This window comes from Ambystoma mexicanum, chromosome 7p (genome assembly GCF_040938575.1).
Source record: "Ambystoma mexicanum isolate Mex_15411 chromosome 7p, UKY_AmexF1_1, whole genome shotgun sequence".
NCBI lineage: Eukaryota > Metazoa > Chordata > Amphibia > Caudata > Ambystomatidae > Ambystoma > Ambystoma mexicanum.
In genome coordinates, this window is record NC_090939.1 from 297,142,462 (window position 1) to 297,167,136 (window position 24,675).

Below are 24,675 nucleotides of genomic sequence, written 5' to 3' on the forward strand. Positions count from 1 at the left end.
TTTTGTGTTTTGAGGCACAGTGCCACTTTTCTTAAACACTTTCCTTCTTGATTTTTATGGTTTTATATTTCCTCCCTATAGAGTTGATTTATCATTGATTTTGTATTGTGCATTAAAAGTTTTGTTGGAAACTAACTGATGCAATAAAAAAAAAAGAAATTAGGCCTATACCCCACCCCTGGGTGAGTAATGCAGACATCCTATCAGCCAAATTGTCACTCTCACCTAATAGCACTATTAATATTCATGTTATTTACCGGCCGCTGGGACTCCCTGCAGACTTCCAAGGACAAATCACCCACTTACTCAGTGAAAATATCAAAAAAACTACTACAATTCTACTACTTGGCGACCTCAACCTAGGAGTCAATGACCCTAATGATGAAGCTACTATCACACTCGCCAAGGACTTTACAGACCTTGTTTTCTCCCAGAAAATTCTGACCCCTACCCACTCCAAAGGCCGCACACTGGACTGGCTGGTCGACCATAATTGTGACTCCACTATGGCTTCCAACACGGTCTACTCCTAGACACACTATAACTGTATACAATTCACCATCCCCATAGCCCCAAATACTAAAAATATCACGCATGCACCTGCTACTCTAGCCAGAAGCTCAAAGTTAACCGCGGATAACCTCCAACCCTTTCTTGGCATACCGTGCCTAGCACCTCCGTTAGCACAAGATACTAACATCTTAGCGGATATATTTAAGGACACCCTTACCCACGCAATCCATACTATTGCCCCTATCGAAGATAAGAAAGAAAATAAGTAATTCCACTCATATTCATGGTTCACAGAAGACCTCCAAACCCTACGCAATAACAAACGCCTAGCGCAAAGAAATTGGCAGGCAAACCCCTGTGATGCTGCCAAAGAAAACTTTAAAACTGCGGCCAAAAAATACAAAGACGCCATATTCCTTGCCAAATCTGAGGCGTATAATCGCTGAATATCTGAAGCCAACTAATCCAAAGAACTCTTTACCATCTTTAAGGAACTTACAGATCCTCCCATCTCCACTGGCGAGATTGTTTAAAATGAAGCATGGTGCAATAGCATTCAAGCTGCCATGCTAAAAAAAAAATAGACCTTCTACAAAAGAAAATTGTAGACCATTACAGTGCCTTACTGAACCAGAACCAGCCTATACAGCCCCAGCACACTATCAAAAGTATCAACTTCCCTAAATTCACATTTTAAAGACATCTCAGAATCAGAAGTCAAAGACATCCTCAAACACTTGAAACCGTCACAATGCAAGGGCGACATATGCCCCCCCCCCCCAAGATCATCAAGGTGTGTGACGAGCCACTTGCTCCACTCTGATCGCCTTCATCAATTCTTCCTTTAAAACAGGGATTGTCCCAGACAGCCTTAAAGAGGCTTGGGTGCGTCCCCTGTTAAAAAAAAAAAAAAAAAAAAAAAAAAAAAGCCGACCCTTGACCCCTCGTAATAACTACTGGCCTATAACAACTGTTCCATTCTTTCACAAAATACTGGCCAAGGCTGCTCACAGCCAGATCCAACTCTACCTAGAAACCAACTCCATCCTAGGTAAAAGACAGTCGGGATTCCGCAAAGGGTACAGAACCGAAATCGTCCTGCTGGACCTAAAAAACAAATAACTAAAATCATTGACAATGGCAAGCCTGCCCTCCTCCTAGACCTCTCAGCAGCGTTCGATCTGGTTGATCACAAAACTCTCAACACACACCTCACACATGCATCACACTTTTCTGACCAAGCAGCATCCTGGATCACTTCCTTCTTAGAAGGAAGAGCAATGAAAGTCTTCTCTAACACAGCTAATGCAGCTTCCACCATCATTCACTGCGGTGTCCCACAGGGATCATGACGGCTCCTACGCTTTACAATCTATTCACAAAGCCCCTTTTTGATAAACTTGATGCACTTGGGATCGAATACACAAATTATGCTGATGATACCCAAGTCCTCCTACCATTAAAAGGCTCATATCTCCAACATGTCACAACCCTTAGGCAAATCTACTTCACTATCCAAGCTTGGATGGCCACAAATGGACTATACCTTAACGAGGACAAGACAGAGATTCTCATTCTTGGTCAAAAGGCCACTCTAGCTAAGCTAGACTCTCTTTACTCCAACTTCAACATCGAAACTGCATCATCCCAGTCTTATCCTTAGTTAAAACGTAGGGGTCCACACTGATGCTAGCTTGTCCATGGACAAGCAAGTTAGCGCTATTGTCTCTGCCTCCGCCCTAAGTACTAAGCGCCGCCCACCTGGTGCCTTCCTGCCTGCCGCTCTGTTTCACCACTTAGCAAGCCCCGCCCAACTGGTGCCTTCCTGCTTGCCGCTCTTTTTCACCACTTGGCAAGCCCCGCCCAACTGGTGCCTTCCTGCTTGCCGCTCTTTTTCACCACTTTGCAAGCCACACCCACCTGGTGCCTTCCCGCTTGCCGCTCTGTTACCTTACCTAAGGAGCCCTCCAGCTTCTTTTCCTTTGCAGATGGGGAGCAGGTGCAAGTGGATCTAGGTCACCTGGCCTGAGCCCCGCCCACCTGGTACCTTCCTTCACCATCACTGTCTTGTGGCCAATGCTGGATTCGACATTTATGGACTTCATTCATTCACGGTGCGTCACTCTTTCTCAACTCTCATGCTGGACTTCCTTTGCATCTTGTACTCATGGTGACCCTGAATCATGCTGTTCCCATCTTCATTTTGTATCCTGGCTTGCAACATTGTGTTACTACTGACTTCTGCAATTGTATTCGCTCTGACTCTTGCTTCTCCACTCTTTTTGACTGCTTACTCTTTTTTTTCTCCTCCTTTCCCTTCTCCCTTTTCCTATCTCCTCCCCTTACTTCCTTCTATCCACTTACTCTATCAGAATTGTCCCTGGACCTAATATGATAGCAACCTCGTCTGTTTCCTCCACCCTCCCATTACTGTTTTTTTTTCCTCCCCACCACCCCTCCAGCACTATCTGAAATGTCGTCAGGCCTAGTATGATAGTCGCTTGTTTTGTTCCTCCCCCTCCCTTTCTGCACCCCTCTCCCTCACCTTTTGTTTTTCTCCTCCTCTACCCGAAATGTCGTCAGGCCTAGTACGGTAGTCGCCTGTCTGTTTCCATTTCCTTCCCACTCTCCCCCTCCCTTCCTTATATATGTCTTAGCTCTTGCACTATCTGAAATGTCGTCAGGCCGAGTACGATAGTTAATTTCACATCCTTACTGTTCATGGCCTGTAAGAATGTGGTTGTATTTTCCCTTGTTCCCTCCCTTGCCTTGAAGCGCTTTGAAACACATTGTGTATAGGCGCTATATAAAAAAACTATCATATCATACTAAACTCATTAACGCCATAAAACCTTTCCTAACGAAAGAAAACTGTCTCTCAAAAGCCAGAGCCACCATAGGGGCCAGGCTCGACTACTGCAACGCGCTGCTAGCCGGCACCGCCATAAAAAACCTAAACAGACTCCAAATCACCCAAAATCACTCACTAAGAGCTGCCTTAAGCATTCCTAAAAGAGACCACATCTCACAAGCAAGAAAGTCTGCTCACTGGCTCCCAGTCAAAGACCGCATCACGATCAAAATTCTCACAACCACACATGTTCATCAACTTCACAGCCCCACCCTATCTCTAAGACAACTATCCAGATCCATCTCAAGTAGGCCTACCAGAACACACTACACCAACCAACTCACTGTTCCATGCATTAACAGGGCCAAAGCAGGAGGGATAGGCTTCCATTACTTAGCCCCTAAGCTATGGAATGCGCTCCCCACTGCCCTCGGAGCAGAAACCTCTCTCCCTTTCGAAAAAAAAAAAACAAAAAAACCTCACAACTGCTCTCTTTAATTAACCTTTCGCTAACTCCCACTCCTCTCCTCCCCCACCCTTTCTACCTGCTTTTAGAAACTGTTCTATGCAAAGTGTTCATCAACTATGTCTGTATGCTTCCCATATGTAACTAAGTGATGTTCATTCTCTGTAACAAGCGCCACAATGCCTCTGTGCTGTTGCGCGCTCTACAAATATGAATAAATAAATAAAGTGTCAGACAGTTGATTCCACAATGGGAACCTTGCGCTGTGGTTAGGTGAATCAGTTTGAGAAACGGCGCAGGCTTGCTCACCTTTTTCCAACGCTTGGGTTTGGTGTGGGGCATTCACTGCCAAAGGTTTGACCTGGTAAAAATGGCATCTCATACTTGGCGAGTTAGATGTTGACTTGCTTCTTTTTGTTAGTAACGATTCTGTAGGTGTCCAAGAACATTTCTGACATTCAGGCTTGGGTCGGTTTGGAGGATATTTGTTGTGTTTTTTTGTGGTGTTAGGTTGTTTTTAACGGTCTGATCCTGACATAGGATACATTGTTGTGGTGACGTTTGGTCCACTATACGGAAGTTTGCCACTGGACCAGTTAAATGGTTAGAGGTATTGGTACTAAGAAAAACCTAGTCAGTAAATGACAATGCAGCAGAGGTCAATAGGGCCGACGCTACTGGTTGAACTGCACCATTAGGCATATGCTCTTCTTCTAGATGTGCCTCAACATGTACATGTGCATTCAGAGGCATTGTTTGGGGAAGGATGCTGTTTTTAAGTCTACTTTCAATATTCATACTTTTGTGTGGGATCGGAGGTAAAGGGGCACCAGCCTGTTGCAGGCATACATTGCTCAGTGTGTTCACTGCACAAGTATTTGTTGGGGGTGGTTCCATCACACCTGAAGCAGGGGATCTTAAACAGTCAGAGCGTCTCATGTGGTCAAAGTCCAAGATATAGTTCAAGTGAGCGGGTGAGAGACGGGAGCCTTCCTTGGAATGCAGAGCTTCCGGGTACAGCTTCACAAACGCTACTATGCGTCAAGTGCTTAATTCACACAAAGTTTATTTCACAATAAATCTGTTTAAATACCAACTTGTCTTATGGGGCATATGAGGCTTAATAAAATTTAGCCAGAATGATACTCACTTCGTTGTGCAGCCGAGCCCCTCGTCCCGTGGACTGCAGACTGCAATCCACTTTCCACCCACTTTGCGGCCGCTTCACAGGGTGACTGGCCTTATGTAGGTCCTGGAGACAGGCCTTCCAAGGCAGACGTAGATAGGAAAAAAATACTTTTTGTCAGATCTAAGCCGCAGAGAGCGTAGCACTGCAGACTGCAATCCACTTTCCATCCACTTCATAGTTTCTTTTCCCGGGAGGGAGTTTCAGAATTTTACGGCTATGCAAGAGAAGGCTGATCCTCAAGTTTTTTTCCTCGTGTAGCATTTAGGTTCTAGGAGAATATCACTGCTGGATCTAAGTTTTCTTGTTGGTTTGTGGTTGGTGGTTTTTCTTTTGTATGAATTCCGCTCCCTGGCCTTGGATTGTTCTGTGTGTTATGCACATTGTTTTGAAGGTGATACGTTATTTGACTTGGAGCCAAAGTAGCAGCCTTAGCGGTGGAGTGAAGTGATCTCTTTGGGAGTGTTTGAGGAGAAATCTGGCAGCTGCATTCTGTATTCGTTGCAGTTTCCTTAGCAAATAGCCTGGCATTCCAAAGTATACACTGTTGGCGTAGTGTATGCTGGACATGATGAGGGAGATGTTGGCAAGTTTTTTTTGTACGTGAAGGAGAGGAAGGGTAGAATCTTTTTGATAGTGTGAAGATGGAATAATCATTTCTTAATTATGGCATTTACTTGAGCTTCTAGTATTAACTCGTTGTCCATTAGGATTTCTATGTTTTTGACTACTTTGTACGGTTTGGGTGGTGTTCCCAGTTCTGTGGGCCATGGGATGTCCTGGTTGTTTCCTAGATTGTCGGGTGTATCATAATTTCCATGTTGCCCAGGTTAATTTTGAGGGCATTAATGTTAATCCATTGGTAGAGTTCTTTGTCACAGTCTGTTAATGTGGGATTGTCTGCTTCATTGCCGTAGATGATTTGGGTATCGGCTGCGTTATTGTAGCATGTGAGGACATGTCTTTTGATGAGGTTGGTTTAGTGGCGTCCTATAGATGTTGAACAGTAGCGGGGGGGGAAAAGGAGGAGCCTTGTGGAACTCAACAAGTGGTGTCCTGCGGTGCAGATTTGAATGGTTTTAGCCATACTGTTTCTTCTGTCGGACAAGAAAGATTTAATCCAAAGCAGTGCTATGTCACCGAACCTTCTTCCTTTCAGTCTCTTGACAAGGATGTTCTGGTTGACTGTAATTATTTCTCATGGGAATTTTTAACTTTGTTTTAATGGTGCACTATTCCCCACACCATGTTCATGTTATGTTTGGTAGAACACCAGAGTGTACCGAGTTAGTTTATTTGTCCCACTTCTTATTCGTGCACTGAAGTTACTATTTCATTAAAGGAACATAATTTACTGATTAACCTGTTTTTTAAAGTATTGCATCAATTGATTTAGTTTTCTTAACATAATTTACATAAAGAGTAATATTATTTGATCACAAATACGGATACTAGGGGTGTACCGAATAGTATATTTAAGTATCTCGCCTAATTCCGAGTACTTGGACAAGTATTCGGCCAGACCCGAATACGAAGTCGAATAGTTGCCTTTTTAATAAAGTTATGCAGACAAGAAGAACACTTTATAAATTAAAAACATACTTTAAAATATGTATATCCATTCTTTATTGCATTTCTTTTCTTTGTTGTATACACAAGGTGTTTGTATAAACCCTGAAATGAGTACATTGTCAGAACATAAACTTCTCAATAACGGCACAGTTTGTATTTTTGTGCATAGCATTCATAGGTGGTACCTGTTGGGCAGGGCCCAGGTAAGTAAGACTACCCCAAAAGTATACTATGCATGTATGCAATCAATGTGAGGGGAGACTAGCATGTGTCTACTTGTACTTTCAAATATTCCTTTTGGGCCTGCCCATCTTTAGCCTTTTGGCTCCAGCAAGGCACTCGAACACAGAACGAGTGATTACATCAATTAGCACCTTGCGGACTGCTGAAGTGCCACTAAATACAAACATTTGGAATGCAAAAGCCATGCTTTCTATCTGTGGTACTGAGTAGAGATGAGGCATGTGAAGAATTTTTTTTCATTAGTACATAGTATTTTTCCTTTCTTTTTCGGGTGGGGTACGTTTATAGTGTTTTGGGGCATGGTAAAAGAAACCAGACAAACATATATAGGGAATGTCGAGTCCTCCATGGTTCTCAGCTGATGATATAGGGAAGGGCTAGTGCTGATTTTCAGATCTTTAATTGGCATGTGCATGTTTATTTTACTTATTTGTTAAACTTCTACATCCATTTATCCAATGTTTCTAAATTGTAAACTTGTATCTGCTCGTCTTTATTAGACAAATATCCCTCCTATTAAAAAAAAAAAAAAGAAATGTCTTTATTCTCTAATGTTGGGAGGACTAGTTCTGCTACCACAGACTGGGGCAGTTTTTTTAAATATAAAATATAGCCACATTGTTTAGTAACAGCTGTCATTTTTACTCCACTAAAAGAGACTCATTTTAGCAACATGGTAAAGTTGAGCGCAGGAATTGTAACCTATGTTTCGATATAATAAGCACATTTCTGCCACAGGCACACTTCCCACTGAGCCATCTTACTTGCTTTATAACCTTGGCCTGCAGGCTGAATACAGTTCCTTGCTGCAGGAACACTACTTCCTGAGCTATTTTAATGGGTGGTTGGAACTTCTGCAACAGATATATTAATCCACGAAATTGCTCCTTCATTAGGGCAATGGGCTGGCTGGATACTTGGTGATGCTGCATGCTAGGGAGGCGGGTACGCCTGCTGGTTAAGCTTCAATCTGGGTTCTGTCCCAAATACGGGACAGAGACGGCACTTCTGGCGGTGCACGATCTGCTGGAGGCCGCCGACAATGTGGGGACCACGGTATTACTGATGTTGGACCTGTCCGATGCCTTAGATGTAGTCGATCATCAGATTATGCTACAACGCATCAGGAATGTGGGGAAGGCATCGGAACAGGTAGTAAAGTGGTTTGGATCCTTCCTGAAGGACAGGATGCAAAGAGTGATGCTTGAAGGCTTTACCTCCAGACATGGTGTGTCTTGACCGGGGGTTACCACAGGGTTCATCTCTGTCCCCGTTGATTTTCAGCTTGTATTTCCATCCAGTATTCAGCAGATTTATGAGGCCTGGTCTGCGGTTTCATTCCTACACCGATGACACACAGATTTGCTTTGATTCTCTCAAACGCATCCTCAATGTTCTTTATCTCAATCTGTGTATGGACAAGTTTAACAACTGGATGGCATACAATCGGCTTCAGCTGAATGCAGCTAAGACTGAGGTGATACTATTTTTTCCAAAGGGTAAAATGGGTGAACAGCTCCAATATGCCAAAAAATCAAAAAACATGGGCTGCATATGGCATGAGAACTTTGGCAGTGAAGGTCAGGTGGGGGTAGTATTTCATGCACTGCGGTTGCTGAGGAATGTGCTCCCTTTTATCCCGGCGGAAGATCATGCAGTGGTGGTGGGGGAAATGACTAACCCCCACCTGGATTACTGTAATAGCCTGTTGGCAGGGATCCCAGCTAAGCAAGTCACCAGACTGCAGAGGGCTCAGAACGCTGCAAGCAGGTTGATCGGCCACCTTAGGAAGAGAGACCATGTATCCACTCTACAGAGATCCTCCACTGGCTTATGGTAGAGGACAGAATCAAATCTACAGTGGCTCTTATAAATACCTGAGTGGGCTTGCCCCAGATTACCTTGTGGATAAGATCGTCCGGTATTGCCCAAGTAGAGATCTCGGCTCTGGAGACACACTTCTGATTTGTGTACCATGTTCTGACTTGGTCTCCAGGGGAGACAGGAGATTTGGAGTGTTCAGGCCTAAACGTTGGAATCAACTTCCTTTTGAGATTTGAGCATGTAAATCTTTGGCACTGTTCAGAAAGAGGTTGAAAACATTTCTGTTCAGATGGATCGCCCTTGCCACAGAAAACATAATTAACTCATACACTGCTAATGTCTTTTAAATAGTTGTCATCTGCGCCCGAATATAGTTGAATCTGTCTGGTGCGCATTAGCAATGTTCAGAATCAAATCTCTGGAACTCACTCTTCCCTAGCGACTATCTGTTCATCCAGCTGGGCAACAGTCACAGGCTGCTTGTGGCACAATTTCTAGCTAGGGGGGATCTTGGACCATTCTCCATTACTTGTCCCGCTCAAGAGTGGGCATGAGTCACTGGCACCAGCGTGGCGGCTCAACTCATACTATTTGGCCTTCCTGGATTTACTGAGGCACTAACGCACACCACACAAATACTTTTCAGTGAATGAGGGATAAGTGGACAGCCCGGTCATGGTTTTAGAGAGATACAAAACTGTTCTCAGGGGAGAGGCCATCTCGTTAGTAGAATCAAGGTATAGGTAACATACACAGGCGGTGGGGGAGGCAAAGGTGACCGTATAAAGAGCAGAGGCGGACCTTGTGGCTTCCGGGTCTCAGGAGGCACCGCTAAAATAGAGGACGGCTCAGGAGACCCTCAGAAGCATAGCATTAGACAACGCGAAACAAGCACACTGGCTCAAGGGCAGCTAGCTTCATGAGGCTGGGTGCAAGGCGGGAAAGTTGCCTGCATGGTTGGAGCGTAGTGTAAGGGAGGCATGGTATCCCAAGTATGACACTGACACAAGAGGTACCATTTTTCAAAACCTATTTTTGGGGTTTGGTAAAACTCATACTTTGCCCTACAGCAATGTTGTGAGTAGTATCTACCATAAAAAAAACAGACCTAGTCAGTCTCTGTCAAATCAAAAATGGCCTATACTAACAAAACCTAATGCCTGCCCTATCTCTTATTCAAAACGTGTGTAAAGGGAAATATGTATGCAAAGGAAAATCAGTGTTATAATATAAAGGATCAAAGTGGCTGAGTCATCTCTCCTCCCCACGTTGGACAGCACAGAGTAAGGCAGCCCCCGTTAAAGTCACTTATTCCAGCGTTCCAAAAGGTCTTTCACAATTTAACAAAGTTCATATAGGTCTCCCTCCTTCGGGCTCGGACCTCTCAATCACAGTACTTTCAGGGGTTCCTTTCCTCAAGCCTAATTCACATTTGTCAGGTGTTCCCTTCCCCTAACTTATCACACTCTGGTCTCCCTCAATCGGGCTCGGACCATTCACGAATGTTTAAGACTTTGAATGTACAAGGATTTTATTATAGACATCCGCAGGACCACTTTGACTTTCTCTTCAGCTCACACTCTCATGTTATTTTCCCCAGTGTCTCTTGGTAATTCAGTACCGCAAGCACAAAAAGTTCAAAGAAATATTTCTCTTAAGCATTCACCTTTTCACTTCACCTTTAGCCGGGGTTAATCTTGACCATTGCGCGTTTCAAAGTTCGCTCACTTTGCCCCTTTCTAACAAAACATTTCACATTTCGCTGAGACTTTTGAGTGGACTACTTCCTTTCACCGGACCAATCATAAATCTCTATCACTGCCTTCACAGTTTTCAGCTACTTAAAAGTCCATTACTGGTTCGCTTTCTTTTCGCGTCTCATCACTGCGCAACCTTCACTTGTGATACACTGTTGCGGCTTTAACATTTCCTTGACACAAACCAGCCTTTCATGTCTTCCACTAACTCACCGGTTGTGCACGTTCTTTTCTTGTCTCTGTGGCTATGATTCACGAGTCAAGGTTAATGCCACAGGCGTGGCCTCCCCAACTTGGGGATATGACTCGATAGCCAATGCGGGGAGCAGCATTTGCCACTGTGGTACTGTGTTTGGGCCCTACAACAAAGCAGCGCCAGTAAAGTCAGCACAGCCGGTGAGTCGGGGAGACTGATACCAAACCGGTCTGTTTTAGAGCCAAGGTTGCAAGCGGCAACATTGGATGGAGAAATCTGAAGAGAACAGTGTGAAGCGTATGTGACGAGCAACGCAAATATAATTGAACAGCAGATGAGTGACTGAACTTTTGAAGCCAAGACAGATGCAGTAAACGGAGTGGTCCGGCACCACATGGGCGCTCATTCGAAGGTCTCTGTTGGGTATCCAACTGAAAGGTGGCAAATGTAAAATGGAATTGTGAAATCAAAGTGGTCCTGCAATGGATCAAGCTAAACCATGTGCACATTCAAAAGTCTTAGCTAGTTAATACTAGCTGAAATTGGTCCGAACTAGCTGAGGGAGACTAATTGTGTATGAGGAAGGATCTGAGCCCGGATGAGCTGGATCCCAGGTGAACCGTGAATCACCTGAATTGAGTACTTGTAAGAGGAAAATACATTTTCGTTTACACCCTCTGAATCATGAGACTTTGATAAGTAAAGAGTCTTGGGCACAGAAGTTGAACTGTATCCTTGTGCCGAAGAAGCCAGAGTTTGTGCTATGCTCAAGTGAACCTCCTTGTCCTGTGCTGAAAACATGGGGCAGTGAGGCCAATGGCCTGACCATCCTGACCTATCATTTTTGTGAACACTACTTTCTTGGCCTGATTGTGTGTTCAGTACAGGCTGCTGGTGCTCGCGTTCTCCTGAGATGAACTGAGGGTCTATTGATATAGCGAATGTGCACGGACTTCATCAGCAGCTCTACCAGTTTCGAAACCTAGAGACTCGAGCAGGCCAACGAACATTCTTGGTTTAATCATTCCAACTATGAAACAGAACTTGGAAGCTATTGAATGCCACAAATGATTCATACTCTATACTCCATTCTGTTCCCAAAATACCATCTGACACCACCCAGTGCTGTGTCCGGAGTTTGGTTTTCCCAGCTTCAAGAGGCCACCTTGGTGGGGACTGTTTGTGCTCTAAAAACCTCTTACATAGCCTATCCCCCAACGAGCAAAGGTACACTGTCAAAGCTGTGCTTTGACATGTGTCTCAGTACTTGGCTTAAATCTAGACGTGTTCGGTTTGGCGCCTGTTAGGAGACCATAGAAAGAGCGGAACGATTGATTTGCTGCTGATGCCCAAATTTAAATATAAAACACTGCCAGTTTAATTTAGCCTTAATTGGTGCTTTTTTTTAGTTTTTTGTTTTTTTGTTTTGAGAAAGCATTAGTTTATTAGAATCTAAAACAATAAATCTTAGGTCAACGGTCGAGGGGAGGCAGGTACTTGCGTTGTGGGGATACTTTAACTGAATTGCATTCAGTGTGAACTTATTGAACCCCCCCCCCCTGTATGTAATTGTACACGTTAACTAAAAGGGGTGTCAAATGGAAGTGTAAAAACAGGCAAAATGATCTTACTCCATATACTTATGCCTTAGTTTGTGCTGTCTGCCATCGCCTTCCCTTACAATTCGTTTAGAGGTTTAAAGCGCTGTTGTGACTTTTGCTAATTTTCAATTTTTATTATGGTTTATTTTGATAGCTTTAAGGACTCTTTAGGTCCTGCTTCAGACTGGGTTGGGTTGATGCACTTTGGGACGGATTGGTTTCTCTTTTGGTTCAATAGAAGTTGTTATTGATGCCAAAGTTAGGTCCGGTAGGGGCTCCCCTTGTCTTCTTTTGATTGGCTTGTTCATGTTAAATACTGTCAGTTCTGCTTTAGTATGGGGTGCCGCTGATTGTTATCTTGCCATTCTTATTCCACATTCATTTGTGTCTGTGTGGTTTTATTTTCTTTCTTATATGTTAATGCTCCTGAGCTTTGTACGATCCGCAATAGAAGATCTTTTACTCTTTTATCGCCGCCTTGGTTTTATGGATTGCGTGATGAGTGGTGTGTGAGATCTGGTTGCTTTTGCTCCCGGTTTGGCATGATGACCAACTGCTTGAATCATCAGAGTTGGAATGTGAAAGGCATTAACGGTCATATTAAAAGGAAGAAAGTACTTACATTTTTAAATGGGGGGGGGGGGAGGCAGATGTAGTTTTCCTCCAAGTAACTGCAGGTGGGGTATATATTGAATAAAACTTATGTGAAGGGGTTTTCTAGTACTTTTGCTAGCAATTCCAGAGGTGAGTTTTGGCTGTTTTGTTCAAGACATTTAAGATGAACAGCAGACAAATGTGGATGGGGATGTAGATTTGGAAGGCAGATACGTTGCCGTTAAACTACATGTGGAAAATCGGTGTCTGGTGCTTTTGAATATTTACGCACCAAGTGTGGCAAAGGCGGCCTTCTTTGAGAAAACAAAATAGATGAAGAATTAGATGGTATGGGTGATGCAGAGCTCATAATCGGAGGAGACTTTAACTGGACCCTGGATGTAGTAGTGGATAAGTCGAGTGCAGTTAACGCATGTAGTCGTTAAGGCTAGAAAAGGTCTTGTAATGCGTATGCATACATGGGATTTACATGTCTGACGTGATTTGCATCAGGGGAGTAGAGTGTATACTTTTCATTCGAATCCTCATGGGACTTCATCACAAATTGACCTTTTTCTGGTTAGTAGGAGGGTTTGTGGGGAGGAGTGTAGTGCTAATATAGGTAACGTTGTAATTTTCAACCTAGTTAGCATTGAGCTGGCTATAGTTAATTCAGTGCGGGTGGCGGAGTCTGAAAGGGAGCAAACAGTTGAGGTTAAACGCAAGTCTTGTGGGTATAATATTTGTGCCAGAATCCTACGCTACACCTGGATAATTAAGCAATCAAATGTGCCAATCATTAGAGATTTTTTTTTTTTAAACTTCATTTATTATTTGCTTGGCAAGGTAACAAGACGATCAAATCAGATCTTACAAGGCATTGCGTGGATCACAACATTGGTTACATGGTAGGGCATGAGTTCTTAGGTAGGGTACCGCAACAACACCTAAAAAACATCAATATCTCACAGTTCTACTAAGGGGCTTGAGGGAGGTGATACCTGTTGACCATCTATATAATCGGCCTTCAATGTTTGTAAGTATGCGTGGAAGGGGGGGGCCATATGTCTCGGGCATTACATCTAGTAGTTTGCATACTGATCCAGCGTTCCTCCTTGTCTGATGCACCGGTGACATCTCTGAGCCATTGGTTTATGGTGGGGCTGGTGGGTCTGATCCACAGTCCACAGTAGCAGTATACAGCGCATTGCAAGCAACAGGAGTTCATGGAAGAAACAATTCGTGGGAGTAGAATCGATAGATCGCTCTAGCATGGCAGATATAGCAGCACAGACCCTAATCCAGTAATCAGTTATTCGGGGGCAGGCCCAGAGCATGTGAAGGTAGTCCGCTTTATCTGTGTGGCATCTGGGACAATTTGGGGAGTGATTGCGTGACATTTGAAGCCTTGCGGCGGGGTCTAATGGAACCTATGAAGTACCTTAAATTGAATTAAGCGGAATCTAAAGTTAAATGAAACGAGCCGGATCTGCATGCACATTGCCACCCACCTTTCGTCCGTTATGTCTACCATTTGGCCCCTACCCCAAGCTTTGCAGAGCTTAGTGAGTGGCTTGTTAATGTTCTCTTGTAGTAGCCTGTACACACCTGATGTAGCTCATGATGGTACTGTGCTTACGATCACAAAAGCTTTGAATGGATCATCAGGGGGTTGAGATGGAAACACAGGCCATGCCTGCTTGACCGCTCGTCGCAGCCCTGCATACTGTAACCGACGAGGGGAGTGCCCACTTGGGCCTCTGCTCAGCTCAGCCCATGGTACGAAGGTGCCCGCCATGTACATGTTGCCCAGAGTGGCATAATCATCCGCGGCCCAGTGGGAAACTGCAGTCTTGCCCGCCTCGGGGAACCCAGGTATGGTATTCCACAACAGCAAGTCTCTATGGAATGGACGGAGACTGTTGGTCGTTGTACGTAGGAGCCGTAATTCCGTTCATATAGTGAGTCTTGGTGCCCGAGGTATTTTATTTCTTTGGGAGCCCAGGCAAATCCCAAGAGAACGTTGGGGGCTATTGTGGCATCAGTCAGGGAGGAAAAGTTCGGATTTTGTGCGAATAACCAGGAGGCCAGACATCTGACCAAAATGGTTGATGTTGTGCATGACGGGGTTCAAGATTAAGTTCCGGGTCTCCAATGTATAGAAGTGCATCATCAGCATACAATGACACGATTTCGGGGGGCCTGGATATTCGTGTTCCCTTTTGCGAATGTTTGTCGCAGCATATCGGTCATGGGCTCTATGGCTAATGAGAAAATGAGCAGTGAGAGTGGGCAACCGTGCCTCGTTCCTCTACATATATTGAATGGTCTCGAGAGCCGTCCATTCGTGCAAATGGCAGCTACAGGCTGCGCATAGAGTAGCAGTATCCATGAGATAAAGCGGGGGCCAAAGTTATATTTCTCTAGTACTGGCCAGAGAAACTGCCAAGACACAGAGTCAAAGGCCTTTTGTATATCTAAGAGTGCCGACACCGCATGCACCCCTGGGTCAACCTGTGTTAGGGAGAATTCTCTGTTTAGGCTGAATTTCCTAACCTAGTGAGTCCCCCAGCAGCTTTGCTGGATTTCTGGAGTTTGTTTTTTTCTCCTGCCAAGAGTGAGTCTTCTTTCTTCACACTCTTGGGCATGATTTGAGGGGTTCCTTTGACTGTTAATGTGTTTTATGGGCTATGGGGTCTTTTACTCCATAGGGTCTCATATGTTTTTACTATGTGTGTTACACAGCACCCTCAGTGCAGTGACACAGGGGTGTCATAGTGACACCCCACCATAGACTCCATACCCTGGGACTGACTACTGTCTCCCAGGGCATGTAAAGTCACCATTGGTTTTACTAGTCCCAAATTATGAACAGAAACCAGTACAAACCATCATATTGTGGACGTACTGGTCGGGGCAATTCGATTGCTCTGGGGTCTGTTAGTTGAGGGGGCACGCCTCCGTCCCCCCTGCTCGAGTTTTGGCTGGTGGCAGTGGATACTACTTTTCATATTCGACCACGAATGGGATTTTCCCATTGTTCGAGGCTACCAACTTTAATTATTTAATTCTCATAGCCTCGAACATACCGCCAGTTTATTTATTTAATATTAATTCGCCGGTTGGTATTTTTTGCCAGAACTCGATTCTAAAATGGCGTTTGTGTTCTCTTCTGTAACTCCTACCCAAGTCGAGCCCTTTGTTCCACTTTTTGGCGGGCTTCTCCACAGAAGCCTCCAAAAGTGGTGCCAATCTGTCTGGGTACCACAGGGGGCGTGGGAGGGGGTTTAGGCACCCTGGACTGAGTTACCCTGGTAACTCAAGTCGCACTCTTCTGCGATTGGCCCAAGTGGTGAGCCGGCAGCATGTTTGACAGCTAGGCTGAGTGAATGGGGGTGTGCTGCATACAGACTGTCTGAGAAACAATATAATTGTTCTTGCTGTTACCATGTCTTATGCTGGGTGCTAAGCATTGCCTGGATTGTGAGTTGCATTCGAGTCTGGAGAGAGATCTGTTTTATACTAACAGGCTTTTTGGGAGAAGGTGAGAAATCGGGCACGCTCTTGGCAAACCGAATAAAAATTTAAGAGAAAGGGAGACAGTGTTATTTTATTGTGAATGAAGAGGGATTGATTTTAATAAGGAATTGGGACATTTGTGGCGCTTTTGAGCAGTTTCATGCCTCCTTTATATATTGATGATGGGCATATCAGTGAGACGAATGTGTGCGGGCTTTTGCTTCGGGTGGATGTCCCTCATTTAGATGAACAAGACAAACTCTGTCTTGATGCAGAGATATCCACTCAGGAAGTTGTGGACTCTGAGACGATGACATCCAGAAAGTGCCTGGGGTTGGATGGGATCCGATTGAATTCTATAAAACCTTCAGCCACATTCTTGCCCTTTTTCTAGCGCAATTGTATGCAGAGATTGTTAGTAAAGAATCCGTTGCTGATTCTATGCGTGCCCCATTGATTACGGTTATTCCTAAACCGGGGAAGGATCATTCTGATTGTAGCAACTTTCACCCGATGTCATTACTGAACACAGATGTAAAGCTTTTGGCAAAACGTAATGGTAGGGGACTTGACGGTCTGCTGATGATGTTTTGGTGCTTATTTCAGTCACGCAGCGCTCCTTTCAAGAGTTGTTGTTATGTTTCTTTGGCGTAGTCTCAATTAATAAGGATCATTTCTCTAAGACATTGGTAAAATCGATCTCATTCTCGTGTCATGGGGGGGGGGCTTGTTAGATGTAGAGCGGAACGTATGGGCTGACTGTGGATTCAAGTGTTTGGTCATTCAGGTTGTTGGGGATATTGATGGGCTATCTGCATGCAACAGCAGCCTTAAACTTGCAGAGATGGATGTGCTGTGTTGTAAGTGGGAAAAGTAGAATTACACTTTGGGGTAACATTAGTGCAGTTCTAAAGGACTCTGCTCCCCAAGTTTTGTTTTTCAGCATGCTCCCCTTTTCACTATCGGGTAAGCTAGTTCTGGACATGAATACATTCTTCAGCAGGTTTTTGTGGAGAGAAGGTGGTAGGTTGAACAATTCCGATGGACTTTCTTCTGAGACCACCCTGGGAGGCTTTGGTCATCCTAGAATTAGACATTATCACACTGCCTTTGTGCTAGTACAATATATCACTTGCTCAAGTTGGATCATGTTGTTTATCCAAATTGGGCCCTCCTTGAAAGAGGCTATGTCACTCTGACTCTCCGCTAGATTGTTTGCTTTTCATGGACACACGGCTCTGGTAAGCTTGACTCCACCCTCTATTAAACATGTTATAAAGTAATGTGATTCAGGGGGAGAAGTATTTGCTCTGTGCGTACTCTGATCTGTGTAAGGACCAACCGTGACAATTGATAATTCTACTCTTTCCTGGAGTACTTGGCAAAGAGCTGGTATCTGGAGACTGGGCAAGGTCTATGATGACTTGATTTTGACTCCAGCTTATATTTGAAAAGCAAGAAGTTCCATGAATGGTATTAGCATACTTGATAGAAAAACATTTGACATTTTCGATTTGACTGAATAGTTTGAACGTTTTTTCGGTCAAATTAAATAAATTATATGGGGAGGAGTAAGGGAATAGGTTCTGGGTGGGGGTAGGGAGGGGGTTCTCCTGCTGCTTTTTTAACCAGAAAATCAACCCAGAAAAATAGGTCAAATTGGAAAAGGTCAAATATTTTAGACCAAGTAGACCTAAACTGTCTGAATGCTGCCGTTATCATGCTTGAGGAATCTTTTTGCTGTTATTTTCACCCCCAAAGGCTAGTCTGCATGGATCTGCCCAGAGTTTTACATTTGTCTAAATGTATGTCGCTTTCTGCCTCTCTGCGCTACAAACCTCTTAAATCTTCTGGATTTAACCTGGCATCTCAACATGGTAGGGTTAATTGGGATTCGGACCCACACAATGCCTGATATTGAATGGAATCGAATATGCGCAGGTCCAAGCAGATTTAAAATTGCATTGGACCTGAGGTACACGTAACAAAGGATTACTCCTTTTATGTATATTGTCCCGTGGAAAATGTGGTCCTGTAAGTTGAGCCATGAGGATCTCTGTTGGAACTGCAAGAGTGACCTGGGTACCACGCTACACACGTGCTTTTGGTTATGCCAGATGTTTCGCTTATTCGGGGACAAGGTTTTTCAACATATCGATCTTGTGTTGGGTCTTTCCCTCCCCCATACGCCACTGGTCTGTTTGTTTGGTATGTTCCCTGCTAATGTAGATCTGTCTGCTGCTGAGCGCTTTTGGGCTCATAGGGCCCTTTTGATGCCCAAGAAGCACATTTTACGGTTTTGGAAGAGTGATATCCTACCTAGTATTGATGATTGACTGCATAATTTGTCACTCCTTTAAAGCAGGGAGAGTCTTTTCAGGTTAAGCACCAGCTGGATAGAGAAAGAAAAGAGGGTGCTGAGTCTTCAGGTATTCACGCCCTATCCTATTAATTTTTGTTATACCATTTCATTAAGATATACGGTCAAAATTCCTTATGAGCATAGATAGCAGAAGAAGAAAGTCTTTTGAGAGTGTTTTAATTGTTCAAATGGGGTCAGTACAGCCGACACGTGTTTCGACCCTAAACACTCCTCCCCAACCCCCCCACTGTGTCATCCTCAAGGCTGTTACTAGTCATCCAAAAGGGTAATAACACAATGCATCATGCGTTGTGCCCACATAATAAAAAAAAATCAGTGTTGAGTCAAATCACACAAAAGAAAGTAAGCAAAATTGAAACCAGCTACATACCCAATGGTAATTGTCACACGAGAGAGTAGTTTGAGGAAGCGGGTAAAAACAAAGCAAAAGCATTGATCATATAATTGAAGTCTATGTAAAAAGTACGAGTATACTCGTCCTTGGCATTTGGCACTTAAAGGGATTTCATGTTAAATTTCAAAAGTAGGTTGGTGGTTGCACCCGAAGTTAGTGGGATGGAAATCGGTGTGTTATACAGTAAAGCAGCTATTTTGCTGAAATAAAAGAGAAGGGTTGATGAGTGCATACCCATCCCTGCCAAGCACACCTGACCATTTCCAAATGCTAGGATGTAAAATAAAGAGTCAAAATTAAATGTGCCAGAAGAAGCGGAATAGTTAAATGCCATTCAATAATAAACGATATGGTAGGAAATGCCCAAATAGATGCCACAATCACCGCACCAGAAATGGATGTGCATAAAAGGTAAGTCTAGTGAAAAATGTGCATTAAACAGCTTAGCCAGTCAGAATTTAGTGCCAGTCCTAAAGGAATTAATATATATATGTGTACATGCGTTCAATATTAACTGACGGGGAACGTGAATTATCAATTTAGTGTAATCATTTGTTTTTTGAATAAATGACGTACCAGGTTTAAGTGTCCGTTGTAATGTTGAAAGTTAGGTAAGGCGGAAAGTGCCTGACAAATTGCACTGCGTTCTTATGTTCACTGCAAGGTCCATGTACAGAACTGCATACAAAAATAATGATAATGATGGGCTATTTATATAGCGCCGTAATCAAAGATAAATTAAGTTTGTCTACGTTACTGGGTCCTAACCCCAATACAGCAGTAACTGAAAAAACCAATGAATAAGAGCAATAAAAAGCGCCAGTGCTTTCTTACCATGTGCCAAATGTTCTTAAGATTCAGCAATTGTTGGTAAAAGGAAAGGATGATGTGCACTGTAATTTTGTTTCCAACCTTCTCACTTGCATGTGTCTGAGCGCCTTCCACCTAAGGATCGTATCCGTAGGATAACATCTTTTTTCACCAGCTGGATAGGTATGATATATGGAGTATTTTTATTAATTATATGACTAACCCCCCCTTCTATTCCTTTTTCCTTTTTTCTTTCTTTTTCATATGACTGTTGTATGTGATTATTTTACAACAAGAAAAATAACAGAAAATCAAAGACCTTTAAATAAAAAATAAAAAAACTCGAATACAAAACATTGCGTGAAGGACATTGCAGTATAAAACGACTACATAGACCTGTATACACCATTTGTAAACAACAAGGTTAGCTCATACTATCAGGGACGAATGGCAACCTAAAATGTGACAATCTCAGACTGATGACTGTAGCCAAGAACAACCATCCTGATTTACTTTTTAATCCAATTTATTTGAATTGATAGTTCTTGCTTAGACCATAATTTATGATCGTCACTCAGTGGCATTCAGTGAAGTCCTCTCCCTGCCATAATCGTGTTTCATCAGCTACTTCCTCCGTACTTCTTTGAAATGGGCTTTTAAAATGACTATTGCATATAAAGTTGAAGTATTTTATTACAATTTTTATAGGGCGATCTCTGCGTGGTGAAATAGTTTTTGCCATGCCAAATTCACATCTTAGAAAGAGAAGTTCACTTTGCTGTGAAGTAAAAAATGTCCTGTGAAAACTAGAATTTTTTTCTATGGGAGTTGTGATTCTAATCTGTTCCTTTTTATTTACCCACTATTTAGACAAGTTCATATTGGATGCACAGAATGTCAGCAGCGGAAGATGCTGAAGCCCAGCTCTCTGAGGTGGAACTGCTCTTCAGCATGTTTCCCAATGAAGAGGAGTTTGTCGTCAACGATCAGCTTGCTTTAGCGGAACTCAGAGACTGGGTTGAAAACAAGACACTAAGTGCTCCATCTTCAAAAATTCATTTTACAATCTACTTAAAATTGGATATTTCTGAAGCAGCAGAGGTAATTTCCATGCAATTTGTAATCCAAATCTGGTCCGAGAATTGCACCTGGTAAAACTTTGAGACAGTGTTTCTTTTATATTTTAGGAAGTTTTTTCTTTGTCCTGTTCATACCCATTCCGTTACCCAACAGTGCCACCAGAGATTACCATCAGGTATTGTACACTTAGTCTTTGAGCTACATTTTATTGGAATTTATTTTTAGTCTTTCTTTGCAGGTATCGGCCATAATTGAGTGTAATGGCCACATTGTATACTTGCAGCATTATGATGTTTAACAGGGTGCATAGAACCTGAGCAAGATGCAAAGTGGCATGTACAGTGCGTTTGGGTTGGCAGGGTTGAGGTGTGACCAATTTCGAGACTGGATTCTTTTCGAATGAGCAGGTAAAATAGAGAGATGAAAATATGAGAAGTTGAGTAGCAGGGGGAAAATGTTCAAGTTGTAAGCTACTAGCCATGCATAAGTCAATTCCCCCCTCAAATGAATACCAGTTCTCAACGTGCCTGCAGGACACCATTTCCTACTTGCCAAATAAGTGAATTGTCACTCGCCAATGGCTTCTGGCATGTTCCATGTCTGTGGCCTGAGGTAGGATTGGTATTGTGCTAGTTTTTCAGAATAAAGGGAAAAAAGTAGACCACTTGAGAGTCCTCCTCAAATTATCAGTTTTGCCAAAGATTTTGCTGGTTATCACTTGTATTTAGTGACTTGGTCTTTTGGTTTGGAATAGGATGCTGGATGAGTGGTCTGATCGCATTTCTATATTGATGCAGTAATGTGTCATTTGGGTGTGTAAATAAGCACGAGTGCTACAGGCTTTTGTGCATCTTGCCACTGGTTAACTAGTTTGAGGACTGTTGCACTAGCCAGACTGATTATATTGTTTTAATAGATTGATTGTTCTTGAGTTTGATAGGCTCCTCGACGGTGGTCCCTAGTCTCTATTGGTATTCCTATGCCAAGGTTCCGGTTAGAGCTAAATTGTCTTCCTGGCGTAGATGTGGTATTGAGAAAGGAAGATTACTTGACCACGTAGGAAATCTATTGTGTAATGCTGGTTAGGCAGTGCCTTTTTCTATGTGTATTTGTATATGTTATTTTGAAAGGTTTTTGTGTTGCTACAAATAAATACAGTAGTGCTCATCATGCTTTTTGCTTTTTTTGTTTTGTTTGAATGTTCGTTCATTGGAGGGATTTGCGAGATGGCTTTGTCCTAAAGCGGGCCACAAATCGTCTATGCTGATGCCCTGTATTCTTGAATTCACTTAGCTGTTTGAAAATCGATTGGTATGTTTTTCATAAATGATTACCTCACTTTTTGGTGCAGAAGTGTCCATTTTCACATGGTTTGCATTGTGTTTCCTTTTGAACAGTTGTTTATGGCTAGAGAGAGGTTTTTTTTTTCTCAGTTTGTGTTTGCTCGCTCCCTTCCAGTTTTAATGCCATGTAATATGGATCCTCTGCCATGCAGCAAGTGATGACATCCCATCAACAACATAGTTATCATGGAGTGCCAATGGGAGAGTATTCTTTCGCAATGAATTCTTGCTGTTCTTGCACAATGGGCATATGATGCAAAATGGTGCAATGCCTGAATGGATGGATCGGTTTGTTTCTGGCACAGAGAATACTCTGAAGCATTTGTAAGCCTACTCCAGGAGCAGAATGGGTGCTATTGATGTGAAGGTTACTCCTCTATATCCCACTCGGAGTATTAAGTAAGGTGAATACCCATGTATGTTGCGCTCCCATCAACCCCCCCCCCGTCCCCCACAGTAATCCTGGGCATTACCCAGCTGTGCCCTGGAGACTATTGCCCTTTTTAAAGGAGTGTGGTGCAATCCCATGACTGCCATTGTACGGCCATTCTGCCTACACCTTTTGTACTATCACCCTTCAAATAGCGGGTGTTAATTCCAATGTAAGCTCTTCCAGGCAGCAACATTGGGTGGAGGTGTAGTATGGTACAGTCTCCAGTTATAAGAGGTTACTCTTCAAACCTGCAGTGAATCAATGCCAATTTAAAGAAGGGTTTGGATGGCTCAACTTGGTGTCACCCATGGTTAGAAATAAGGTGGTTAACCGCATACTAGGAAGAAAAGCTTTCATCTTCGGACAGACTGTTAGGGAGAATTCTCTGTTTAGGCTGAATTTCCTAACCTAGTGAGTCCCCCAGCAGCTTTGCTGGATTTTTGGGGTTTATTTTTTTCTCCTGCCAAGAGTGAGACTCTCTTACCCTCACTCTTGGACATGATTTGAGTGTGTTCTTTGAATCTAGATGTGTTTAATGGGCTATGGGGTCTTTTACCCCATAGGGCTTCATGTGTTTTTGTGATAAGTGTTACACAGCACCCTAAGTGCAGTAACTCAGGGGTGTCATAGTGACCCCCCAGTATAGACTCCATACCGTGGGACTGACTACTGTCTCCATTGACTTTACTAGTCTTAAATTCTGAACAGAACCAGTACCAACCATCATATTGTGGACGTACTGGCTGGGTCGGTTAGTCGAAGGGGCACGTCTCCGTCCCCCCCTGATCGAGTTTTGGCTGGTGGCAGGGAATACTACTTTTTATATTCAACCGCAAATATTTTCCTGTGGGATTTCCCATTGTTTTAGGCTACTATCTTTAATTATTTACAGTAGCCTCGAACATACCGCTGGTTTATTTAATTAATATTAATTCTCCGGTTGGTATTTTTTGCCAAAACTTGATTCTAAAATGGCGTTTGTGTTCTCTTCTGTGACTCCAACCCAAGTCGAGCCCTTTGTTCCACTTTTTGGCGGGCTTCTCCACAGAAGCCCTCCAAAGTGGTGTCACTCTGTCTGGGGTACTTAGGAGGGGGATTTAGGCACCCTGGACTGAGTTGCCTAGGCAACTCAAGTCGCACTCCGTCCTGATTGGCCCAAGTGGTGTGCCGGCTGCTCACCACTTAGCATGTTTGAGTGACAGCTAGGCTGAGTGAGTGGGGGTTTGTTGCATAAAAGCAGGGCTTTGGGGACTGGAACTTCAGAAGTCGCCACAGGACCTAAGAATCCGACGAGGGAGAAGCTGAGCCGACCTGCCACGACACCACCACTGGTGGAGCCCTGCTGGACTGCCTCACCACTTTTCCCAACGACAGAGGAGATCTCCCGCCGGAGAGTCTTCTTCCTTTGACTGGTGGGGATAACCAGTTTCACCGTCTTTTCGCCTTGCTGACGTACCTCGTGGCCGCCTTGCCTGTGCCAAGCACCCCGGCAACTGGGATACCACATTTTACCACGACCGCGAAGAAAGGTACCACCTTTAACCGGAAAACTCTGCGGCTGGTTTCTGCCCTGGTAGTGCAACGACCTTCATCTTTCCTCCAAGTCGAGATCTTCTCTTCCCCTGGACGACGACGCAACTTGCACCCACTACCAGGAACAACTGCCACCGCTGGAGGATCCTTCCCACTTAAGGTACCAAGTCCCGCCTGGCTTCCCTTGCTACCGACTGTACGGGGTAGATTTAGCCCCCGGCTTTGGAACCTGGGTTAGCCTGGGACACCCTGGCTAAACTTTCCTAAGCCTCTCAACTCTTTTTGAACCCGCTGCAAGACTTTCTAAGCCTAGTGTAACTGTGTGATCTTGGGCGCATTTGTGCTCTGCTCTCTCTAAGAAGGGGCCCAGCCTTTGG

The 24,675-nt window shown here is 43.7% G+C and overlaps 1 protein-coding gene across 2 annotated transcripts in view; it reads left to right on the forward strand.

Moving 5' to 3' along the window:
• The window catches only part of RWDD2B (RWD domain containing 2B), a 179,577-nt gene that overhangs the window by 25,846 nt on the left and 129,056 nt on the right, over positions 1-24,675 (forward strand). For both annotated transcript variants that reach the window (XM_069636370.1, XM_069636369.1), the window contains exons 2-3: positions 20,780-21,010; positions 21,097-21,164. In XM_069636370.1, the coding sequence (XP_069492471.1) occupies positions 20,795-21,010; positions 21,097-21,164 (284 nt within the window). In that variant the 5' untranslated portion in view covers positions 20,780-20,794. The remainder of the gene's footprint in view (positions 1-20,779; positions 21,011-21,096; positions 21,165-24,675) is intronic.